The following is a 25113-nucleotide window of genomic DNA, read 5'->3' on the forward strand; positions in this document are numbered from 1 at the left end:
GGATTTATGGTATCACTCTTGTGTGGGAGCAGTGCTTAATCAATGGAAAAAACACAAACTTTGTCCAAAAACCTCTCATGTTTAGCTGTTTCCCTCTTTTTCTTTGGTCATTTTAGCCTTTTTGACCAGGGTGAAGGGAGTATCAGCCATCAAACAAGAAGACAGCGGCATGTAACTACGACGGTGTATGCTAGTTCACCTTACATGCATTAATTTAATAACATGGTTAGCTTACACACGAACAACATTAAGCTACTCACGCAGAGAAGAACGGCTGTTGCTGCCATCATCATCCGTCATCATTTCTGCTACACTGGCAGGGCTAGAGGCCAGGACTCTACTCTTCGGGTTTTCGGAGGATGTTGCTAACTCCGTGTCCGATAAGTACCTACCTGGGCCCGCCTACTATCATCAGAAAGGTAAAATGATTGGCTAGAATCCAAAGTGTATGACATCTCAGGGGAAAAAAAGCACCGAAATAAAGCACCGAAATAAAGCACCGAAATGTGTGCTGCTTTTTGGTCTGGTTACTACCATTTATGTCAGAACCTACCGGTACCCATCCCTACACGGGAAGTGACAAGTAACAAGTAACAATTAGAGTAAAGGTAGCACACCGAAATGACTGCAGGAAACACCTAATCTGCAGGACAACCCTGGGTGATGGCACACCTCAACGTGCACCAAGGTGTGAGGGCCATTTCCACACTGCTTGCAGTTTAAGCTAAAACTTTAAACTGAAGAAGCGACCTCATCTGAGGCTCATGCCACAAAACAAAATTGTGATGAAAGATTTGGGTGGGGCACAGTGAAGTGTTCTGATGGTCCAACACTTTCTTAAGACCCATGTGTGTGTTGATGATGGCCCAAATATCTTATGTTCTCATCTGTTAAGAAGCTGCATGTGTGCTCTTTGACTTATTGCCATATCTGCTTACCGACTGGATAAGAAGGTGTCCAACGGTCTGCCTGTCGTGCCACTGGCTCACGCAGCCGGAGACCTGCTCCAGGAACTGTTCGTGGTGCTCCAGGATCTCTGGGATTTGGTAGAACATCTCATCCACCAGCAGGGGGTCCACTATAGAGCCGCTGTCTGGCTGTTTGAGAGGACGCATGTAGCCCTGAGGAGAGAATCACCAGCTGATGAGCAAGCAGATCATATAAATATGTTTGACATAAACTAATAAGGTGTTTGTCTTTTTAAGAAAGTATTGCAATCGATTTTAGACTTTTTCATTGCACCAGTTACTTTATCAGCCAAAAACAATGAAGAGGAGACAACGCAAAGGAGGCCAGTTTAACTCATCAAATCCATTTAGGAGAGCTTATATCAAGCTTGCCTCTCAAAACCAGTGAACAATAAATCCAGTGGTAATCCCTCAGTTTATGTCTGTTAGTGTTACTGGCACAGTAACAATAGTAAGTGTGTTTTCTCAAACTGATGTCACGTTCTATATCAACCTGCCACTGCTTTCACACGTGATCAGTGGACTAATTAAAAATTTAAACAGTTGCCTAAGCATGACATAAATCTTTCCTCTCACCTCAGCGGGTAAATGTATGAACCCATTAAATCTCAGGTGAGCGATCTTATAAAATTGGCAGAGGCCTGCACTCTCCCAGCACCCTTCTATTTTTAATAACAAGTGTATAAAACTTCCAAGAAAGACAACATCTATCGAGTGCCTGTTTTGATATGTAAAGTCTTAATTATAAACAGGCAAAAGTTTGCTGTGACAGAATTTACCCTTGTAAACCTGTTAGTTGAACCCTGCCAGAGTATAAACACCAAGACCGGTGTTTCCCAGAAGCCCCACGTATAAAAAAACGACTGCAGTCTTACTGCTTGTAATAATTTTGTTATTAAAATCAACTTCTTATTACTGTGTTCCACTTTTAGTCTGCATATATGTTTATCAAAATGCAGTGGATACCATAAATACGACCGGGGACAAGTGCATGTCTGCTGTCCGGGACCCTTTTTAAATGAGGCAAATGTAAATGCTATCAATATCAAAACAGGCTCTCTATCCAAGCAGGCTGTTTCATCATAGTCTGCAATTTTGTCAGGTGTGCAGTAGATTTAGAGCAAAAACTGTTCATGTCAGTGGTGTCAAACATAAGGCCTGGGGGCCGGAATCAGCCCGGCAAGGACAACGATCCATCCCACTAGATGGCCTTGTGAAAGTGTGAAGTATGACATAAATTTTGGACCTTTAATTGCATTTTCACACATTTTTCAGCTGATAAAGATCTCCACCCCATGGCCATTCGTGTCACACCAGCGTAACTGAGTAAAAGATAATTAAATGATAGAAAACTTTCTGTTTTTTTACTATGTACTATAGAAATGTCTTCTTTTGCACCATCTGTACACAGTAAAATAAAGAAATACAGAAATAAATAAACGAAATAGGACATTATCTTTGAATTAACAAACAAAAGTTCACTTTATAATTGCAGGACAGTCTGTCCAACAAGCCACTAGAACATTTTCTGTAATTTTACACATTTATTTCTTACAATTTAAGCCCTAAGATTCACGCTAAAAGAGTTCTTTCATTTTTTACAAAATATGTGTTTACAAGAATTTTGCAGCTGTATGCTTAAAGCTGCTGAAATCTTCATGCACTCTAAAAGCGGTCTCTTTACTGCAAAAACAGCCACTGCTCAAAACAGCTGGCGTCTGGCAATTCATTCCTCACATCACGCCACCTGCATTATCTGATGAATGAAAGCTGCATTCACAAATAAGCAAAAACACCAAGAGAAAGACAAAAGATAAACGCGTTAATAAACAAAAGTCAAAGCTGCACATGTCTACACAGTATGCCTGGTTACAGCATACCCCTGATATCTCAATCTTGGATCGAGGCTGATATGAGCAGACATTTCATGAACACTGTGGCCAGTACGGGGTAAACGCAGAATAAACACAGTCGACACAGACGGCACATTAACAAAATGATTAAACCGGGTTTTGCCATCACATGTTGTCTTCACTTTGTCCTTTGTCCTTATTCTGTGTAGATCACACAGTTTTGCTTTCGACAAGCTCGACTCAGACGCACTCAAACTCAGAGACGCTCACACTGTGATCGCATTAATTGAGTTTCCAAATTTCAAAGCTTAACTCTTAAATGAACTCGGACAGATTCAACCCTATTGCTCCCAAATTTGCAAAGTTCGCTAAGCTGTGAATGCTGCACTGACGAACTGCATGACACATTTCACTTTTTATTCAATCTCCTGGTTTAAACATCTGTACAAAAGAAAGCTGGTCGACTTCCTTTATCCATTTTTCTTGGAAATGTGTTACATAACAAATCAGTAACTATCTGGAATTGCGAACGTTATGTCACAGGAAAGCACCTCAGTTTCGACGAACTCTTTCCTCTCTGTATTTAGATAGTCTCAGGTACAGTATGGCAGCAGTGAAGTGGGAAGACAGACATGCACATTGATGGAAAAACTCCAGAATCAACTTGAATGAACTGTGTGGCAACATTTGTCTTTGTGACATGGCCCAGTTACACCATTAGCCACCATTACACCATTACTATATCCATGTTAATTTAATTTCTCCTTTGTGTGTCCAACATGTCCATTTCAAACCTGTGTTTTTGTATATTTTGCTTTAAATAAGGCCTAAAATCTTTAAGCCAGATAAAAACCCAAATATTATTTAATCACATACAGTGGGGCAAAAAAGTATTTAGTCAGCCACCGATTGTGCAAGTTCCCCCACCTAAAATGATGACAGAGGTCAGTAATTTGCACCAGAGGTACACTTCAACTGTGAGAGACAGAATGTGAAAAATAAATCCATGAATCCACATGGTAGGATTTGTAAAGGATTTATTCGTAAATCAGGGTGGAAAATAAGTATTTGGTCAATAACAAAAATACAACTCAATACTTTGTAACATAACCTTTGTTGGCAATAACAGAGGTCAAACGTTTACTATAGGTCTTTACCAGGTTTGCACACACAGTAGCTGGTATTTTGGCCCATTCCTCCATGCAGATCTTCTCGAGAGCAGTGATGTTTTGGGGCTGTCGCCGAGCAACACGGACTTTCAACTCCCGCCACAGATTTTCTATGGGGTTGAGGTCTGGAGACTGGCTAGGCCACTCCAGGACTTTCAAATGCTTCTTACGGAGCCACTCCTTTGTTGCCCGGGCGGTGTGTTTTGGACCATTGTCATGTTGGAAGACCCAGCCTCGTTTCATCTTCAAAGTTCTCACTGATGGAAGGAGGTTTTGGCTCAAAATCTCACGATACATGGCCCCATTCATTCTGTCCTTAACACGGATCAGTCGTCCTGTCCCCTTGGCAGAAAAACAGCCCCATAGCATGATGTTTCCACCCCCATGCTTCACAGTAGGTATGGTGTTCTTGGGATGCAACTCAGTATTCTTCTTCCTCCAAACACGACGAGTTGAGTTTATACCAAAAAGTTCTACTTTGGTTTCATCTGACCACATGACATTCTCCCAATCCTCTGCTGTATCATCCATGTGCTCTCTGGCAAACTTCAGACGGGCCTGGACATGCACTGGCTTCAGCAGCGGAACACGTCTGGCACTGCGGGATTTGATTCCCTGCCGTTGTAGTGTGTTACTGATGGTGACCTTTGTTACTTTGGTCCCAGCTCTCTGCAGGTCATTCACCAGGTCCCCCCGTGTGGTTCTGGGATCTTTGCTCACCGTTCTCATGATCATTTTGACCCCACGGGATGAGATCTTGCGTGGAGCCCCAGATCGAGGGAGATTATCAGTGGTCTTGTATGTCTTCCATTTTCTGATGATCGCTCCCACAGTTGATTTTTTCACACCAAGCTGCTTGCCTATTGTAGATTCACTCTTCCCAGTCTGGTGCAGGTCTACAATACTTTTCCTGGTGTCCTTCGAAAGCTCTTTGGTCTTGGCCATGGCGGAGTTTGGAGTCTGACTGTTTGAGGCTGTGGACAGGTGTCTTTTATACAGATGATGAGTTCAAACAGGTGCCATTCATACAGGTAACGAGTGGGGGACAGAAAAGCTTCTTACAGAGGACGTTACAGGTCTGTGAGAGCCAGAGATTTTCCTTGTTTGAGGTGACCAAATACTTATTTTCCACCCTAATTTACAAATAAATTCTTTACAAATCCTACCATGTGAATTCATGGATTTTTTTTTCACATTCTGTCTCTCACAGTTGAAGTGTACCTCTGGTGCAAATTACTGACCTCTGTCATCATTTTAAGTGGGGGAACTTGCACAATCGGTGGCTGACTAAATACTTTTTTGCCCCACTGTAGGTAACACATGCATATACTGTACAACTGTACTGCAGAGAATAAATCTGTTTTGGGTCTTTTTGGGCTAAATGTGAATCGGGGTAAAACAGACCTGTTCTATAGTGTGTGTCATTGTATGTGCAGCTCAGCTGCTTTTGAGGCAGACAATCACCAAGAACAAGTCAGAAACAAGACAGACAGGCCAGTCCAAAAAAAAGACCAAAAAAGTGTCTTTGAAAATCTTGTTGATGTCAGAAGACATCGGCCAGACTGTTTCAAGATGACAAGAAGGACACAGTAACTCAAATAACCACTGGTTACAACCAAGATATGGAGAAAAACACCTCTGAATCTGCAGATGGGCGGCAGCAGCAGAAGACCACACTGGATGCCGCTTCTGTCAGCTGAGAACAGGAATGCACTCAATGGTAGGGTTAGAAATTGGTATAAACAACATGAAGGGATGCCTACGTCCTACCTTGTAAAGGTTCAGGCTGGTGCTGATGGTGTAATGGTGTGGTGGATATTTTCCAGCCACACTTTGGTGCCCTGAGCATCATTAAAAAGCAACAGCCTACATGAGTATTGCTACTGACCATGCAACCAGGAAAATGAGCATAATGGCCCTCTCTTAAAAGACTAGGTGTAAACTGTTTAGACTGTTAAAACCACTGTTATTAGTTCAGCTTTACTAAACACAAAGTACTCTCTGATTTAAAATCATCTTAGTTATATGGCAAAAGCTTGTATTATTCACAGAGCACTTCACCAAAAGTCCCTCAACAGAAACCCAAAAGAGTCCGATTTCAACTTAAGAGCCGTCTCACCCGAACTAAATCTGACACCCTCCGTCAAGGATCTGCACTTATACACCAGTCACTGTGGTAACATTTACTTTCCCTGTGTCGTCATGGGAACACGGCCTGGGTTTATTCACTTTGTGGCCACACATATGCACAGAAACACACACACACACAGTCAAAGTCAGCGTGTGCGCATGTGAGCGAACATTTTGTAAAAATGCAGACGCATGCTTACTGTTCACCCACACACAGCGACAGGTTACACAACAGGGTGATCACAGGGTGCCAGAGTGAGTGTGTGCATGTTTGGGAACGTGTTAACCAGACAGAGGGATGCGGCTAAGATTTGGGGTAAAGGTTAGTCAGCTATTAGAGCACAGACAGGTATAGGATACAGAAGTGTGGGTGTGTGTGGCAGATAATGCTGATGACAGTGGGATGTGACGGGGTTAACAGATTAGCCTGACAGGATGAATGAGAATAAGTGGATTACATAACATCCACAGTTATTCAGTATTCATGTCCTCAGCAATCTGTAGTTTTTAGTTATTCTGCGTGTCTGCCTGCGAATACGACTCACTTATAACAAGAGATACGTAAGAGAGCATGTGAAGTTATGTGTGTGTGTGTGTGTGTGAGTGTGTGTTACATTACCTGAATAAGAGTACGCAGTGACTCCACATATGACTGCTCTGTGTCTAAGAGGGTCATCATGACATGCTTCCTCATATCCTGTGAAGACAGAAGAATAAGAAAGAAATATAAGGTCACTTAATGTTTGTAGGGTCATCTAGTTCATATCTAATGCTCCTTTATGTCATGAACAAACCACATAATATACAAACAGAAGCACATGCAATGCTGTAAAAATATCGCAGTGGTGTTTTATGCTCACCTGCCCATGCGATTGCAGATGGAAAATAGCTATTAGCTAAATCTAATACAATATAATGCATTCTCCTCATTTTTTTTCTCCTTTTAAGTAAGTAAAAATAAACTAGAATTCAAAAGGTCAAGTAAAAAGTGTGTACCAGGTACAGCAAATACAACTGAATCTTGCTATGGAGGATCAGAAAGCACTGTGAGCTTTTAAAGGCAGTGTAAAGCCTAAAAACACTAAATACGTTCAGTTTCACATGATTTCTTTTTACTTGGAAATTCTACACAGGATACAAAATTTGATATGGGGTAATTCTGAGCAGAGTGTATGTTTACTCTTCAGAAAGTTAAGGCTTAAATTTTTAATCAGTGAATACAGAGGTGGAAAATGACAAAGAACGTCAAATGCAAAAACAACACGAACACTGCCGGGCCAAAAAAAAAAACAAGAACTCCACCTAGATTTAACTAAGCTTATCATAGAGTGATTCATATGTTTAGTCTGGCAACAAGTTATTCAACCTCACCTGATGCAGTGAGATGCTTCTCAAGCTGGAAAACATGCCCTGCAGGAATAATGTTCCTCAGTTTCAGACTGCTCAACAAGTTTGCCGAAACTGCTAAAACTAGGCTGAAGACCCTCCAACGCATTATTAAAACCTGGACAGATAGTCGTGAGCCTTGTTCAAGGAAGAAATGTAGTCAGAAAAAGAAAATCCTGATCCTTTCACCAATTGGTGAAATTAAATCCCTGGAAAAGCTGTTCAGCCTTAAGAGAACCACTTATCAGTGAGGATAATTGGGGGGAAACAAGCCTTCAATTCGCTAGGAAGAAGAAAGGTTGGACTTTGGATCAGTGGAAAAAGGTCATGAGGTCTGATTAGTTCAGATTTTCCCTTTTCCAGAGGGATAGGCTCATCCAGGTTAGTAAAGACGAAAGCAGAACAACACGGGCACAAAGAAAGCAAGTGAGCTCCGTTTTGTCAAGCAAAGAAACAGCACTTTAATAGGAAATGAAAATGTTGTTGACATTTAAAGCAGGAAACTCCCAGCAGTCTGTAAAGTAAAAGATCCCAAGACAGCGGGGTGGATTATGACCAAACAAGAGAAACATCACTCAGCCTGTAAGTCATATGGTAATAAATATCATCATTTTTCAGTGCTGATGTGCGCCATCGTCAAAAATATCCACAAACAAAAACAACCAGCGGTTCTTTTTGTGTTTCGATAATGGACCTTTTGTCTTTCTGGCATTTTAAATCTACATTTCCTTTCTCTGCACGCCTTCTCTCCAACACCGCCGACGCAACACTTAAACTGAAATCACAATCACTGTTGTTGTCCTAGGTTTATCTGATTTCACTTATCTGTTCTTCTCAAGAAGTAAATAGAAAACTCAGTGGCAGGAGCTCTATATTTTTTAAGCTTTTCCATTGAAATATTATATCTCCATGGTCAGGCGTCACCGGGGCTAGGAAGTCCACACAAGCACGGCTCGTTCATGCTATAATGACTCATGCTAAAAAGTAGTTAATGTGACACCGAAATCAGTGATTCCAATCACGGAGTATGTGCTTTATCCAGGGTCTCGAAAGACACTCCCAAAATATTCTGGTAACCAACATGGCTTATAAATATCATACAGAGCCACAGGCATACCCCTATGGTGCATATATAACCACAATGGCTCTTTCCCCCTCTTTCTCTCTCTCTCTCTTTCACACACACACACACACACACACACACACACACACACACACACACACACACACACAATGGCCACAAAAAATAGACAGAGGAGGCTTTTCCCCCCTCTTCCCCTGCTCCGCCAGCAGCGCTGTGTCCTATAAATAACCGTAACAATAACTTCCCAGAAAGGTTATGTTTAGCGTTTGGCATCTAAGGAGACCCCAGGGGCGCTGTGGGGCACCGCTGGAGAGTGAAAGGTGGCGTGTGGATGGATGGAGGAATGTGTATAGAAGTGTGTGTGTGTGTGTGTGTGTGTGTGAGAAGAACAGAGTGATCGTAAGTGAAAGATTTGCCCTCTTAAATAAGGAAACAGCAGTGAAAGTTAGCCGCCAGTGACACTTCTCTGTAAATCAGCTCAACTGCTCCTTCTCTCCAAATCTACTCACCCCTGACAAACACACACAAACACAATAGAGTTGGGGAGCATAGATACAGGATTAAACAAAGCTAAAGAGGGACGCAAACAACAACATAGTAATCATCCATTTATAGTCCTTAATTGCCCCCTAAGTAGCTGTGGTTTGGTCCCCTGTTATGGTCCACAGAAGCAACACACACACTGATGAATATGTTAAAATGTTGATGGATCGACTGAAGGCCGAATGTGTCTCTCAGGGTCCGCGTCAGGTCTTTGCTGGAAACTGGTTTCTCCCCCCACCCAGCAACTTCAGCTGCAGCTCCTCCACACAAGAGCACAGCTGTCCCTGCATGACTGTCTCACACAAATGAAACCTCATTTACAGTAATCAACTTAACAAATGCGGATCCTCTTTCTTTCTCACGGAAGCTTCATGGAAACGGCTTCTTCATGAGACTGGCTGTTTTCACTCCGGTTAATATACGCATTTCCTCACACTCAGGTGCAATGGCGCTGAATTAACTGCACTCTTACAACAGCTGTCGAGTGAACAACGCTGCTGACCACTTGACCCCGACGAGAAATAGATGGGGAAACAATGAGCGTTTGTGCGCGACAGTCAAGTTAAATATGAAGGGAGCTTCCCTGAGGACAGGAATGTTTCTCTGTCCGGCGCTGGTCGCTTTTATTAGATCACACATGGACACATCAGAACACAGTGAAATAATGCTAGGAATGCCAGTTTCATTTTGCTAGCAGGGTTACCATAGTAACCCCAGCTGAGAGGCTGATTGGTCAACGGGGCAGGCACAGTAGAGCTGAAGTCAAGACGCTCTGGGCTGAGGCAGTGTCAACCTTCAAAACGGAAAGCTGAATCCAGGATTAACAGCTTTCAGTCACATGAAAAGGAAGAGATGTTGAACACCCTACGACTGCAACACGACTTGTTTTCACTCTTCAAGCCGAATATTAGAACATTCCTCACAAGCGCTTTTATTTAATGCAACTCCCAAAATAAGATCCACCTCCATTTTTTATCAGTTCTAGCCAAGTAAACACAGAGATCCGGGAACAAGACATCATTCCGAGATCCGAACAAAACAGCCAAATAGGACATCAAACAAGCAGTCAGCCTAATTATCAAAATCACTGGACTTTGAGTTCAAATTACAGGTGCGAATGTGAGCAAACCCAACATGCTGGTAATAACCCATCTTTTTACAGGAAAGCGCAACTAGACAATAACTGCAGTAAGTATGATCTTGACCGATTATGTTGTTTTTTTCTCTCCCCTATGATTGTTTCTCTGTAATATTAACGCTGCAGGGAGTAGTAAACTGAAATTACCTTAAAAGAGGCAGATGGAAGAAGGAAAGCTGCCACAGTCTAATGAGTGAGGATGACTCCTTTCTACTCTATTATCACAGCTACAGGCCTTGATCCATCATTAAGGTCAGAGATGAAACCTGGTGTTTTTTGGGTTTTTTTCCCTTTTGCAGCTCATCCTCTGTAAACACTAGAGACAGCTGTGTGGTAAAGTCCCAGTGGATCAGCAGTTTCTCAAACACAGACCAGCAACTTTCTTACGTTTCACCATGTCTACATGCCTAAATGAGTTGCTACCGCATGATTGGTTGACTTAGAATTTGCAGCTGAACAGGTGTACCTAAAAAAGTGGCCAGGGAGTGTCTATATCAGTGGTCCCCAACCTTTTTTGCGCCACGGACCGGTTTATGCCCGACATTATTTTCACGGACCGGCCTTTAAGGTGTCGCGGATAAATACAACAAAATAAAACAAGTACCGGTACCGAAAAAAAGAAGATTTATTCATAACACGTGAAAAGACCCAGGAAAAACGAGTTAACAATAAAAACGATAACAAAATAACACTGAAAACCAATAAAAACCCTGAAAACTATTCACGTCACACCTGAGCCTCAACTCTCGCGGCCCGGTACCAAACGACTCACGGACCGGTACCAGTCCGAGGCCCGGGGGTTGGGGACCGCTGGTCTATATAATCAAAATGTATTGACAATAAAAAAACATACAATTCTTTGTCTACTAACCCCGGACAGGCTGTCAGACTGTAGCAGCCACACTGAGTCTGTACAGTCTAATTTGGGCTTTAGCTGCATCACACGCTGGACTCACAGCCTCTGGCTGTTTGTGACCGGTGATGCCAACTCTAGCCCTGACACCTGAACCACTCTGAAATTCATCAAGCACAGGTGCAATAAATACTGGATATGTAATAATGTCCTTGTCAGCACAGAGCTGGGGGTTTTTTTAAGCGCAGAGAGACCAAACATGGCACAGTCACCACCACAGTGTTCTCAGCTTTTTCATCAGGGAAAGAGAAAACCACTCCTATCACTGCTGTTATCTCATAAAACCTGCAAAGCACAAGCTGCTTTTGTCTTACATAACAGATCATCGGAGAAGAATTAATATTTTAGAAAGAAAAACATCTTCGCTGTTAATAATAAATAGATTCCATGATGTATGACTCAAAATGCCACACACACACACCCCGACTCCTGTGATCACATAAAGCTGGCATGTATGAATTGGAGTACAAGCTGTTGCTCAATTATCTAATTTAAAGTATTAAAATAATTACTCATATAATATATAGTACCTCCTAAATTACATATCCTTTATAAACCTGAGTCACCTGCTTCCACTGATCTCGACAACGATGCAGCTTTAACTACAAGGTATGAATTTGTGTAATTTAATCACCCTAAACTGGGATCTGCTCAGAAAGACGTCACAGTCTGCTTATTTGGGATGAAATTCACAGCACTAACAGGTTAAATGCCCAATTTTTCTCCTCTCGTACGCATATTCAGTGTCAGACATTATGCTCAGTTAACAGTCTGGATGAATGTGTGTGTTTTTGTGAGTACAATATGTTCGCTTGTGTCCCTCTGTGAGCTCTGGTGCCTGAATAATGTGTGAGTACAGGGGGTCCGTAAAGCAAGTTTTTCTTCACAGCTCAAGCAAACACTGCAGCTCAACATTAAAGCCGCGGCTCACACATCCGACTCTGCCCGATGCTGTTCTGTTTGACTTGAAGTTATTTCGCGGGGGATTTCTACGGATCCAAATATCAACACTATCACGATAAGATGGATATTTTGTTATAGCCTATAGTGCATTTAGACAATAAAGTTTACCGATAGGCGAATTTACGAACCAGGTTTCCACTTGTGCTGCTTATTTTTTCAGACAGTATTTTTCTCGGTTGCTTTAAAGTGTTGCACTAAATGAGAAAAACAGAATGCCACACGGTGTTTCGCTGTTAGGAACATAACTCCCATTTCCCAATATATCTCTTTAATTTAAAGTGTCATTTTTAGCCAGAAAGGACTGAAGTACCCAATTACTCTAAGTACCACAACTGAGTTCAGTTTTGTGTTATTGGGAAATTGTAAGTTCGCTTTTCTTTCTCTCTGTGGCCTCTTTTTATCCAACAAGAAATAGATTTGCACATGTTATTATGGGGCACAGCTGTAAAGAGTGCAGCTGCATAAAGCTTTTCACAAAAGATTGCACACTGCCCTACAAAGTTATGTGTTGGTCCTGCTTACTTTTTTGTCTGTCTCCTAGTACACAGAATGACCCAAAACCATACAAAGGGATTAAAAGAGGTTCTTAGTTGCTTAGGTGGAAGCATAGACTATAAACATGTATATATATAAAAAAAAAATAGAAATAGCCACACTGGTGTTACCTGATGTTTGAGGACCTGTTTTGAAGTCTGTGTTGTTGGGCATTTTTGTTTTTTTATGAGAGGGTGGACGGCTAAGTCATCATGCTGTTATGTAGTAGAAAAACAAAACTGGAGCACCGGCTTGTTGGCGCGAGCATTAGCTAAACAATTTGATAACTGCGTTGAATGCTGCTATCAGCCATCACTTATCATTCAAAGTGAGGATGACCTTAACGGTGATAATGTTTAGCTTTGGTATATTTTTATGGGTGAGTTGTTGTGTTTTTATGGTTGTCGTGAAGCAGTTTGTATTTATTAGAGCCTGGCAGATACAGGATTTGTAAGATTCATACTGATAGCAGTATTTGGGGACTTGAAACTGATATCTCACTAAACATTTGTTATGTGTAGTTAACCGATTCCTTAGTAAAATACAATGAGAATGCGGTTTAAAAGTCTTCTTGTTTTATTGTTTGATAAGCTACTTTTTGTATTTGTTCCGTTCCAAATGCGTGTTGCTGATGAAAGATGGTGCAAAATGACCTCCGGTTGATAAACTATGCAACATCAACACCCATAACATGGCTGAAGGGGGTTTCTCCCATCTCTCCTTTTTTAATTTTCATATATCGGCCGGTATAAAGGCAATACCAATAAATCTATAAATATTAGCAAATAGATAATATCAGCAGGGCTGACATATTGGTCAGCCTCTATTATTTATCCACTAAAGTTAACTATTGTAACTCGCTTTTGTAGCAAGCATAGGTGGCTAGATTAGCTTTTTGACCTAAATTAAAGAAGGTCATAAGCATTTTTATTTTATTAATTTGTTTATTCTAATTAATTGTACTTAAAAAACCAACATTAGGACAACATTAGTGAATTTAGTTGAAAAATATGTTAACATAATGTGTTCTGAGCTGAAGTTTGCTCACTGAAAGCATCAGAGTCAGCATTGCAGCTCCTTCCAGTTGCTCTCATCACTTCTCATCACCCATTCCCAACCTCCCCCCTCCCGACTACTGTATCCCCTGGCAACAGCCTGGCAAAAGCAGCAACAGGCGTCCTCTTAGCCCAAAGAGAAAACATCCTCATCGCCTATCATTTCCTTTTATCATTTTCCCTTTATTTATAGGCAGCTGTAAACATTAAGATGGATTTTCACATTGTTGAGGTAGCAGCTCTGAAAGCAAGGGACCTCCATCCTTCGCTTCATTTACAGTGTTCAAGCTTTCTTTCTGTACAATTCTGGCATGCAGATAAAAAGCATAAATGTGCATCTCTATGGGCTTCTCTAATTGTCATTTGCAGGCCCAGACTGCTCTGACCTACTCTATAGTGATCAATCGTATTTTCTCTCTCTCAGACACACGAATGAACTATTGATCCCCCTTCCTAGCTTCTCCATCCTCACCTCTTTAAATTCATCGCCTGTCCCAACTTTTCCTCTTTGCCTCTTCCTGTAAATAGCTCCTCACCTTGGTTTCACCTCTCATTCACACAGTGAATAAAACAGTTAGTGCAGAGGTGTGTATTTGGTACTTGCACCATTTCACAAAAAATAAAATCTAAAGAAAACGAATAACTGGTTTGTTGGCATTTTTGATTTTTGAGCTAAGTTATCAAGTATTTACTGATTTGGGGATTTATAATGTGAAAAACAATCTTTCTAAGTCGATGAACTAATTGGCCGAGAGATTTGTAGATGATAGAATTTTAATTTTGCAGAACTTTTGGAGCCCTAACTTTTATTTGTGTCCTATATCAAAAGATATCAGTTGCTCTAGCTTGTTTTGATCGGCCACCGATCCCACATGATGATGATGATGATTATGATGACAGCTAAAGGTTAACCAAAAATCCAATTGCGGTCTCACGGCAGAATTATCATAAATAGATAAAACATGCACAGTGCTTCAGGATGTTTCATAGACATGAAATTTATGCAGTATTGTTACTTAAAACCATGATCTATCTCCCACGTAAATGATACTGATAGTTATAGAAACAAAACATCACCTGAACATGACTTTAGGTCTATTTTGTGGAGTTTGTATAAAAATTATTTATTTGTAGTTTTGTAACTGTGCGGATAGCTTCTGTACATTATCAGAGCTATCATATAAAAGTTTTCAAATACCCTAAAGACGCACAAAACAAACTGATTCTGGTAGAGAATTTTTAATTACTAATTTTTAAATAAATGTGGCTAATTTTCACAAATAATTCAGTGATTTCTTTGCTTGAAACTGTAATTTCTAAAGAAAGGTGAGATATTAGGCACTTGGGTACCACTGTGCCCACATTATGTAACATACATTAAGTGGGGGCTTGTCCGGGATTTGGACTCAGTACCTGTAACTATTTTAGTATTTATTAATTTTACTCTTCAGTAATATTTTACAAACAAAAAGATGAATAAATTGATCTAATAAATATTAAAATGGTCTTCGTTACTACTCTATTTACTAATTTTTAGTAATTTTTAGAAATGATATGAGTCTTTGTAAACTGTTAGCTGTAATCCTCTAAAAACTTCCATAAGAAGCACGGTCCTTATTCCCAAATCAGAAAAAAAGGTTCAAAATTTATTAGGATTTATTAGGATGTACATGTAGGATGTAGGATTCAAGCAGGGTTAGTTTATACATAACATACTAACACACTTCAGTAGCTGGTTCATATCAACAGGCTGGGTTATAAGATTAGCGGCTCTACAGAGGCTGGGTTATGTCTACAGTTTGTTTGTTGGTTCTGTCCCCAGTCAAGCATACATAAGTCGACTACAATAGGATGAGATTTGGATGCAAAAAGACAACTTTGCAGGGGATGCTTCAAAATAACCTAATCAGCTGTAAGCAAATGTCATTAAAAGAGTGGATGGTGAGATTCATAAAAGGGCACAGATAGACGAACAGTGAGACTTCAGTGAGTGGTCCGAGCGTCTCTGACAGTAGGTGTTAGAGCTAATCGTGTGATTCACTCAGCTCTAATTGTATTATAGACATGCAACACATAGAGACAGAGGGGGGTCTGAAAAAAGACATTATCCAGTGGAGACAGATAAAATAAAACAAGGAATGAGCTATAAAAATGAAAGAAAGGCAGGGAAATTAGGACAAGACAAACAGAATTTGAGGCAGCCAAAAGGGGAGAAGAAGTTAAAGAAAGGGAATTTTAAAAAGCTGATATAAAACAGGTTGGACAGAGTGGAAAACTAAACCGAGCTGGATCAGCCAATGATAACTTTTAATATGCAGAGAAGGGCAACACACACCTTTATGTGCTACAAATAAACAAAAACCACTGATCTACCTCTCCATTGGGGCTTCCAGCATTAAGTCCATTTCCATTCAGATTCCCACTGGAGTTACTATTGCCGTTGTTGTTTCTGAACTGATCCACTGCATCTCTGTAGCCAGCTTCTCCTCCTCCTCCATCTCTCTCTCCTCCTCCTTCATCTCCTGTATTCTCTCCATTCTCATTCATTTCCTCCAAAGCGATGCTGAACTGCGCTAGGGTTCGAACCATCTGAAGCATACGGAACGGTCCGTGTGCCCGAACGCACACTCACTTTGGCACATAAGACACTCCCGCGAGGCAGCCCGTGAAGGTTTCTACCCGTTTGTTTACTCACACAAACTCGGTCTTCATCTCTGCCAGATAAAGAAAAGCAGACACACCTGACGGTCGAAGGATTCCCCCCACCTTTCCCTCTTACCACGTTAAATAAAGCATGTTTCCTGCAGCTGTTTTCTTGCAGCCTGCCTGCTCTCCCATAAATGTAATCTCGTGTCTTCGGTTCGCGCCTGCTCTAGAGCAGGTAGGCTCAGCTGCGCAGCTCGTCAAAGTGAAAGGCAAGGGAGTGCACTTCAGCATGTATGCACGGGTGTCTGATCTGTTTCTGCTGCACGGATGATGTAAGCAAGACCTGAGTGCATGTCGTGGTGTGTCTGTGTGCGGCACAGGGGAGAGATAGAAAGTGCGTGTGTGCACACGTCTGCGTGTGTGGGTGTGTTCGAGTGTGTCCTGGCCCTCCCCCTGGGTGTGTATAATAAGAGACAGCAGGCAGGGCAGACGCTCACAGCGCTCAGGCTCCTCTTCACACCAGCCAGGCTCGACCAATCCCCCCCACAAATACTCGATTGAAGCATCTTAGGATGAGCAGCGTGCCATTTAAAATCCATCCACTTCCTCTCTAACTTATCAAATAAAGCCTTCGCCATGAGGAAGGTCTTTTGAGCGTCAAAGAGAAGTCACTACAAAGTTCCCCTCCTGCCATTACAGTGAGAAACAGATTTGAAAAGGGAAAGCCATTTCTGCTTCTTCTGTTTCTACACGGTCAGGCTGAGCAGAGCAGTGAATAGCAGCAGCAGCCCACACATAACCATGACAACAGTGAGCAAAGGTGTCCTTTTTAAATGACTGTACCTGAGTTTTGTTGTTTTTTCCTTCCAACTATGACCACTTACACTGCTTACCATTTTTGTACAAGCAAACTTCAGTTTTAACTCTAAAAACATGAAGGCTGTTTTCAAAAATCTCCCAATTTGTCTTTGATTAATTGATCACATTACTGCCTCCAACAATCCAATGACATGCATGTTTTGTTGAGCGGAGATTTTAACTTGGTCATAGATCTGAATTTGACCGTGATGCGTGTCTGACTCTCTGTGTATTAGCCCTGTAATGGGCTGGTGACCTAACTGGGGCAGGGTCTCCCATCACCCCAAACTAGACTAGTACTGGACTTTCCTTTAGGATTGTGAAGACGCAGAGCAACACGCGAGAGTTAGCTCATCAGAAAAAGAATGAGCTGTACCAGAGGATGGACATGTTCATGTTTTGGACAGAGAAGACAGATGGTTTGAGGGTGAGGAGTACAGGAGACCATCTCCCTCATTCCTGGTTATTGGTATAACCTGGAATCCTATCAGAGTTATTTGACTGAGTGTTTAATGCCCATATTTCTTAAATTTGTCCATTTTTACATACATATGTCCTTGAAAACATCAGTGAGGAAAGCTTTCGAATCATCCGACACAATAAAACATATCTACAAGAACTTAACAAACATGAAGTTTAATATTTCAAATTAATAGTAATGGACGGATGGACAGACAGAAGCTAATGGTAAACACTGAGCGTAACGTAACAAGGTAAACTGGGGTCATACACTGTTGAATTTCAGTATGAGGCGACTTTTAGTCTCTTTTTTTCCAGTCACAAATAACCTCAAACAGACTTTAGGCTCTTTCTCTCCAACAGAGATCAGACAAAAGCTCACCAAACAGACATTTAAAGGTCAAGCCCGTGGCTTGGAAATTGTCTTTTAATCCTTGTTGCTATAGGAACAATAAGTCACTTATGAAAGTGTAGTGACAGGGATCAGATTTCAGGGATGTCTGGAGTGTAGCAGATATTTTTTAATATTCAATTCAATTCATGTTTTGCCTCAGGGTTTCTGTTTCTTTTCCAGCAAAATACCTTTAATGCCAAACAAAGAGCATCATAAACACGTACAAAAGCACTCGCTCCTTCCTCAGAGCTCCAGTGCTTTCTATATTTTAACTTTTTTCCTTTACCTATGCCTCTCTGTGTTCTTTGGTATGCTAACATTAACACCATTTGTCTTTGCCAGAAATCGCCCTCTTTCAACAGTCAGCATTCAGTCTGACTTATAACTGTGACGTTATTACCTTTAATTGTACCCCACAATAAAAGAATAAGGCCAGGGTATCTGCACTGAAGTATACTGCTTTAGTATAAGACTCAGTAACTCAGTCCAAAAACTGAGTATATTAATGGTTAAAAATACAGCTCTCGCTCAAGTTTAGACCTAACGTTAAGCAGTCAAACATTACATCAGTTAAATGTAGAGATAAGCAAAAAAACAAGTAAATAAAATAACGACATTAGCCACTGTAGCTTGTAGTTTCAAAGCCTCGAGGTTAGCATTATAGGAGGCACAGTTTCCTGGAGCCAGAAGTGAACAATGGACATCCAGAGACATGGTGGGTGAAGGGCAAGACACTGATAATTCATACGGTCTGCAGCACATTAGGGCACATGTTATACAGGATTTATGCTTCTGCATAAAAAACACCATAACCTGATATGCAGCTCTAACTCGGCCCATTATCACGGTGACTGGCTGGTTCAATACTGTCATTTGCTCCTGCGCATTTTAGTTTACTTCTACTTCTACGGTCCCATTTAGCATAAAACACAGGGAGTGATTGATCCACCCAGCCCAGGTGCAAAGTCTGGCTTCAAAACATCAAGGTGGCCATCACCAAAATACTTAAGTTGAAGTTGCAGGGCATTTGCCATGAGTGGTAAAATTAGCTAAAGCCTAAAAGACCAAAACCATTTTTCACTGAACGAACAGCATGTCCCGGTAAAGGTAAATGGCCTGCATTTGTATAGCGCTTTTCTAGTCCATAGGACCCCAAAGCGCTTTACACTACATTCAGTCATTCACCCATTCACACACTGGCGATGGCAAGCTACATTGTAGCCACAGCTGCCCTGGGGCGCACTGACAGAGGCGAGGCTGCCGGACACAGGCGCCACCGGGCCCTCTGACCACCACCAGTAGGCAAACACGGGGTTAGTATCTTGCCCAAGGATATTTGGCATGCAGCCAGGATGCAGCCTGGGATCGAACCACCGACCTTCTGATTAGTGGCTGACCTGCTCTGCCACCTGAGCTACAGCCACCCCATGTGTCACGTAAAGGTGTCACGTGTGGTTCACTGATGTGTGTTTAACACCTCTTCTTTTGAGCTGCGAGAGTGCACACATGTCACAATCCTCACCTGAACCAGTTACATCAGCATTTTGTGTGGCATCTTGTTTCCATAGCAACCCCAGTGTGCTCACATTCTCTGGCTTCCTGTTTAGCTCGGGACTAACGCACTTGCTAGGTTCAGGTGCATATGTGGATGTGTGCACATGTACAATCAGCGGGCCGTCTGACACAGGAGCGTTTTCCTGAATGAGTTAGCGGCTCGTAGCAGGCTGACCCAGATTTCCTACCCGTGTGTGTTCACAACCATACAAACTAGACTGCACGGTCGGATTAAGATCACTGTGGCCTTTAGAGGAAGAATTACACAGTTGTGACTATATTCAGGTACTGATTGTCAGAAAAGATGAATAAATGGACTGAACAAATGACTTTCACTCACTCTCACAACCTTTTTGCCGTTTTCAACTCACAGACGCAGGCAGTGATCAGCTGATACATAAAACAACAACAAAAGCTGCATTAAAAAATACACACCACAGCTCCATCCCAGACACACATGTGGGTAATCACAAGTGGGATGCATTTGCAGCTGTGGTTCAAACCTCATACTTCCTCCACGCCCTGCAAAGAAATGCGTGCGTGGTTTAATACTTTGCTCAGCGGCTCTGCCTGTCTGCCTGCATCAGTGAGTGACACAAAGTGCTGCTAAATGACAGCTGATGTGACATCTGTATTGCAACCTCTGAGCCAACATCACCCCACAAAACTGAGTCAGCCTGGAGGCAGCCCATAGATAAACATGTAGGAGGGCTGATGACACCTGTCACCCAGGTCCCCAGGTGTGTGAGTTAGAGACAAAGAGAGTGAGAGTGAGGTGGACGCATGACTGGCCAAACAGATCAAAACAGATTTGTCATCACACACCTGTACAGGGACACACCCCCTGCCATCTGAGCCTCTGTTTATGTGTTTCTGTGTGTCTTGCTGCGGGGAGTGTAGCTCTGTTAACCTCCCTGTGTCAATGCTGGGTAACAAGATAACAGCAAGCTATTCCGGGGAGAAGAACACTGGCATTGCTAGCAAACACGTGGGAGCTCTAGTCAGGAAACTTTAATGACTCCTCAGTCTTCTTTTCACATTTCTGTTTCCAGATACATCTTTCCATCTCGCCCACTCTCCATCTGTGTGTGTACAGATACAGATATATATATATATATATATCTGAGCTGGATGAATCTGTGGCCACAACCTCCTGCAGACACCGATAACTGTAACCAGCTGTATTTATGAAAACAAAAACACACGCAGAGCAACAGCTAAAGAAGAGCAGAGCACATTTTAGTGTACACACATGCATAAACACAACCCACAAGGGGGCAGTAGTAATAACAAAACCAATCATTACAGGGTGTAAGTGTTTTTTACTCTCATCCTGCCACTGGCACAAGATAAAAACCACTGTAAAGACACAACAGGACTAATTGAACCCACTTATCCAAAGATGGCTCCTGCAAAATACTCTATAAATAAAGAATATTCTGTCCTCTTGTTTTCCCCGGGTAGTTGATACTTGTCTTCGGGTCAAAAATGAGAGTCTTTGAAAGTTTAATAAGGAAAGTAAACAGCATCTGGTATCACACCAGAGCCGTGTCGAGGATGTTGTTGTTGAGGCCTTAGTGAGCATGTGTGTGAGGGAGAGAGAGAGATCACATGTAACAAGATCTACTTGCTCTCCAAATAAGCCCCTATGGGTCTGCGTGCATGTGCGTATGTGTGTGAGAGAGAGACAGAAAAAGAGGAGCGAAAGAGAGAGAGTGTGTGGTGAAAAGAGCCTTTGTCCCCAAGAGGTGAGGCTGAGGCAAGGACACGACTGACGACTGAGCTAATACACGTGTGCAACGCAACATGCACGTACTGATTTAAAGCTAAGGTAGCTAAGGGCACGCAATCATGGAAACACCTAAATAAATAATATAGTCATGGTATTTAGACAAACAAAATCAAAACTTGTGGATTCAGAGCCTCAGTAAAAGCCAAATATTGAATCTTATAGGTTATAGAATGCTCCTGTAGTTTAACTGTGCATCCACAGCATTTTATTCTACATCTTTATCCGAGGTCTAACTATCATGCACACATTCACACTCAAGCAGAAGCATCAAGGGGAATTTGGGGTTCAGCACCTTGCTCAACAACGCTTCAAAGTGCCGACTGGGAGAATTGAATTCTACCACGGAAATATCGATTGATGAGCCACCGACCCTTCGGAGCAGCAGCCATGTCCATCTTAATATTACGATCAAAATCAAAAGCAACCTAAAGCTTATATCGATCACCAATTTTGGTATGAGAATTCACTCTTCCTCAAATACACTGCATTTGAGTGTATTTTTAGAAATGAATTGATCACATCATCTACCCCAATAAAGTATTTTAAATGACCTCCTAACAGTAAATTGACCATTTAGGAGTGATTACTGTATAGGAGGATTAAAGTGTGGAATGTGAACTGACAGAAAAACAAAAACAAAAACGGGGACCTTGCAAAGATGTCATAAAAATCATGTAGATTCATGCACGTGTTAGTTAGCGCACGTTCTTCACAGGAACTTTATCAGCCGACACACCCGAGTTCAACCAGACAGCATTACAGTGACAAACGCAGCTTTTGATCAACTCTTCATCCAAGTCCTTGATTTCCAGTCTCACCGCAGCCTTTTAATCTGACATCCCCTCCACTTCCTGTCCAGCAACCTACCCCACAAATCACTGGGCTGTGACAGATAGCCATCAGCCACAGAGACTAGCCTTAACCCTAACACCGCTCCGGAAATACCTTGTCTGTCTCTGTGTCTCCCACCCAGTTTTTCCTTTCTGACACCCTGCGCCACCTCTCTTTCGCTGAGCTAATCCCTAGATTTCGTCTCACGCCGCCTCTCTCAGTAAGCATGAAAAATAAAAGGTCCCTCCTGCGTCTTTGATAAGGAACTGCGTTATTTATAAAGTTACCAGTAACATAAGGATGACGAAGAGACCGTCAGCTGGATTTCCCAGGAAGCCATCTCTCAAAAGGCATGCAGAGAAAATGTTGGCACTTAAGCAGCACTTATACATGTTCTCACACAGTGACTCCCAAGCCTGGCGGTATGTAAAATCGTGTTGAGACCGAGAGGAGAGGAAAAGAAGGGATGGGGAACGAGGAATAAGCTAGAGAGCTTTTCTTTCAGCAGATTCTGCACTGTTAGAAAACTGCAGCTTATCCCATACTAAACGCCACACTGTGGATTAAGTACGTCTCTCTTTTCCACTTTATTCACTTCACTTTTCCCCCTTTCTTTCTCACCCTTTCTAGTCCCTCTTCCTCCGCCCTTATCCGTCTTTCCTCAACATTCCTGCCCCCTCACGGACTACAATCCCCACATGTGTGTCTTTTCTGTGTGTGTACAATAACTGCTAAAACAAATTTATTGTTTTTTTTACATCTATAGGTAGTCTAACCCTTTCAGAGAAAAGGTTAGAGCCATGAAAACGCAAACACATTAGAAAAAAAATTGGAATAATTGATGAGTGTGGACACATTTTGGCATCTTTGTACACACGTGGACACGTGGACAGGATAGAGAGTGCCATGAGCTTGAAATCTTTCCACATTTTCACCTACATTTCCATTTCAAATTCCTTCTGTCCCACTCTCATGAACCTCACATCACTTGTTTCCATAGCCTGTCTGAATTGGAGCTCACTCATCAATTCTGTGCTTCACTCTCACTCTGTGATAAACCTGTACACCTTTAAGCTGTGCAGCACAGCACGCACCCATGAACAGCTTCACCCGTTTTGTGGGAAAGTGAAATGAGTGAAGGGACTCACGTCTTCAGGATTAGGCAGCAAACCCAGTACTTCAGTATAACTGCTATTCTTAAGCACCAGAGGAGGAAATGCTCAGTGTTGAATGGTTGAGAACATCTAAAGGCCTTTGGAGGCAGGAACGTTGTGAGTTTCTGCCTCTTTTCAGTTCAGTTAAAGAGTCACCGCCCATGTCAACGTGCCACAGAGGCACAGATTTTCACTGCTCGGCTGCTGCTGGAGTTTGACCATGTGAAACTTTTGTTACTTGCTACTGTTGCACACAATCAGCAGCTGCGGTTGCCACTTTTCCCTCTGAAAGAGCTTTCAGGATCAGTGACAACTGGCAGTACAACCAAAAGGCTGCAGAGGAACTCTTTTGAGACCCTTTCAGTTTGGGCAGGAAGGCAGGTGAGTCTGGGAGAGGGAAAAAGATGGAGCAAGAGAAAAGCAGAGAGATCGAGCTCTGCTATTGGCTGCTCAGTTGCTATGTTACACTGGTTGCTACAGAAACATCTGAATGCAAGAGAAAGCATGAATGAAAAACCAGGCTGCACACAGAACCTCATAATTAGCACCTACACACAAACATTAACACTGCAGTGTTACACAACAGAGGCGATGCAGTTGCGTCACAAGTCACCTAGCAACAATATCTGGCAGCAACATGGAGGCCAGGCTGGTTATCTGGCTGTGACCCACTAAAAATAAATAAATAAAAAAATAAATAAATGGTTACAGCAAAAAGATATTTAAAAAGTAAAAACTGTGGAGGATGGAGGATGTAGGTCAAGAGAAAATAAAGTTAGCAGGTTATGAAACTAAATTATCATCATGGTTTACATTGAAAACACGCAAAAGTGGGAAGAGGGGGAGTACAACCGAAGACTGGAACCAAGTTACAGTATCACACTGTCAGAACAGTTTTCTCCATAGTATTTGTGTTGACTCTACATAGCTCCAGCTGTAGTCTGCACGGCAAAATATCCTTAGCAAAGATACTGAACCTCGTGCTTATGCTGATATACAAGCACCGTATGAATGAATATGTGGCTGGGTTATTCATAGACTTGACAAAGGCATTTGACACTATAGATCATGATATATTAATAAGAAAACTGGAACGTTATGGTGTCAGAGGGGTAGTTTTAGATTGGGTCCGGAGTTATTTAAGTGACAGAAAGCAGTTTGTGAAAATAAATGGTGGTTGCTCCTTATGTATGGACATTGCTTGTGGTGTACCCCAAGGGTCAGTTTTGGGTCCAAAATTCTTCAACTTGTACATTAACGACATCTGTAAAGTGTCCAAAGTATTAAAAATGGTTCTCTTTGCTGACGATACAAACATTTTTTGCTCTGGTGATGATCTGCAGAATTTATTGGAGGATATGACTAATGAAATAAGTAAAGTGAAGTTCTGTCTTGATAAAAACAAATTATCATTAAATTTGAATAAATCTAAACTTATGTTATTTGGAAATAGTAGTTTAAATACAAATGCAAAGATTCAAATAAATGGTGTTGATATTGAAAGAGTCAGTGAAAATAAATTTCTGGGGGTAATAATAGATGAAAAACTTAACTGGAGAGCTCACGTAAGATATATTCATTCCAAAGTATCACGAAGCATTGCAGTACTAAACAAGGCAAAACAGGTATTCGACAGAACATCACTTCATATTCTCTACTGTTCACTGGTTTCACCATACTTAAGCTATT

General features: G+C 41.7%; 1 protein-coding gene across 1 annotated transcript in view; it reads right to left on the reverse strand.

Annotated features, from left to right (window-relative positions):
* arhgef17 (Rho guanine nucleotide exchange factor (GEF) 17) overlaps positions 1–25113 on the reverse strand; it is a 68431-nt gene that overhangs the window by 15209 nt on the left and 28109 nt on the right. Inside the window, exons 3-4 of the mRNA XM_026191408.2 lie at positions 6740–6817; positions 939–1121 (exon numbers count right to left, since the gene is read on the reverse strand). Coding sequence (XP_026047193.2) covers positions 939–1121; positions 6740–6817 — 261 coding nt within the window. The remainder of the gene's footprint in view (positions 1–938; positions 1122–6739; positions 6818–25113) is intronic.

Source organism: Astatotilapia calliptera, chromosome 14 (assembly GCF_964374335.1).
Source record: "Astatotilapia calliptera chromosome 14, fAstCal68.1, whole genome shotgun sequence".
In the NCBI taxonomy this organism is placed as follows: Eukaryota; Metazoa; Chordata; class Actinopteri; order Cichliformes; family Cichlidae; genus Astatotilapia; species Astatotilapia calliptera.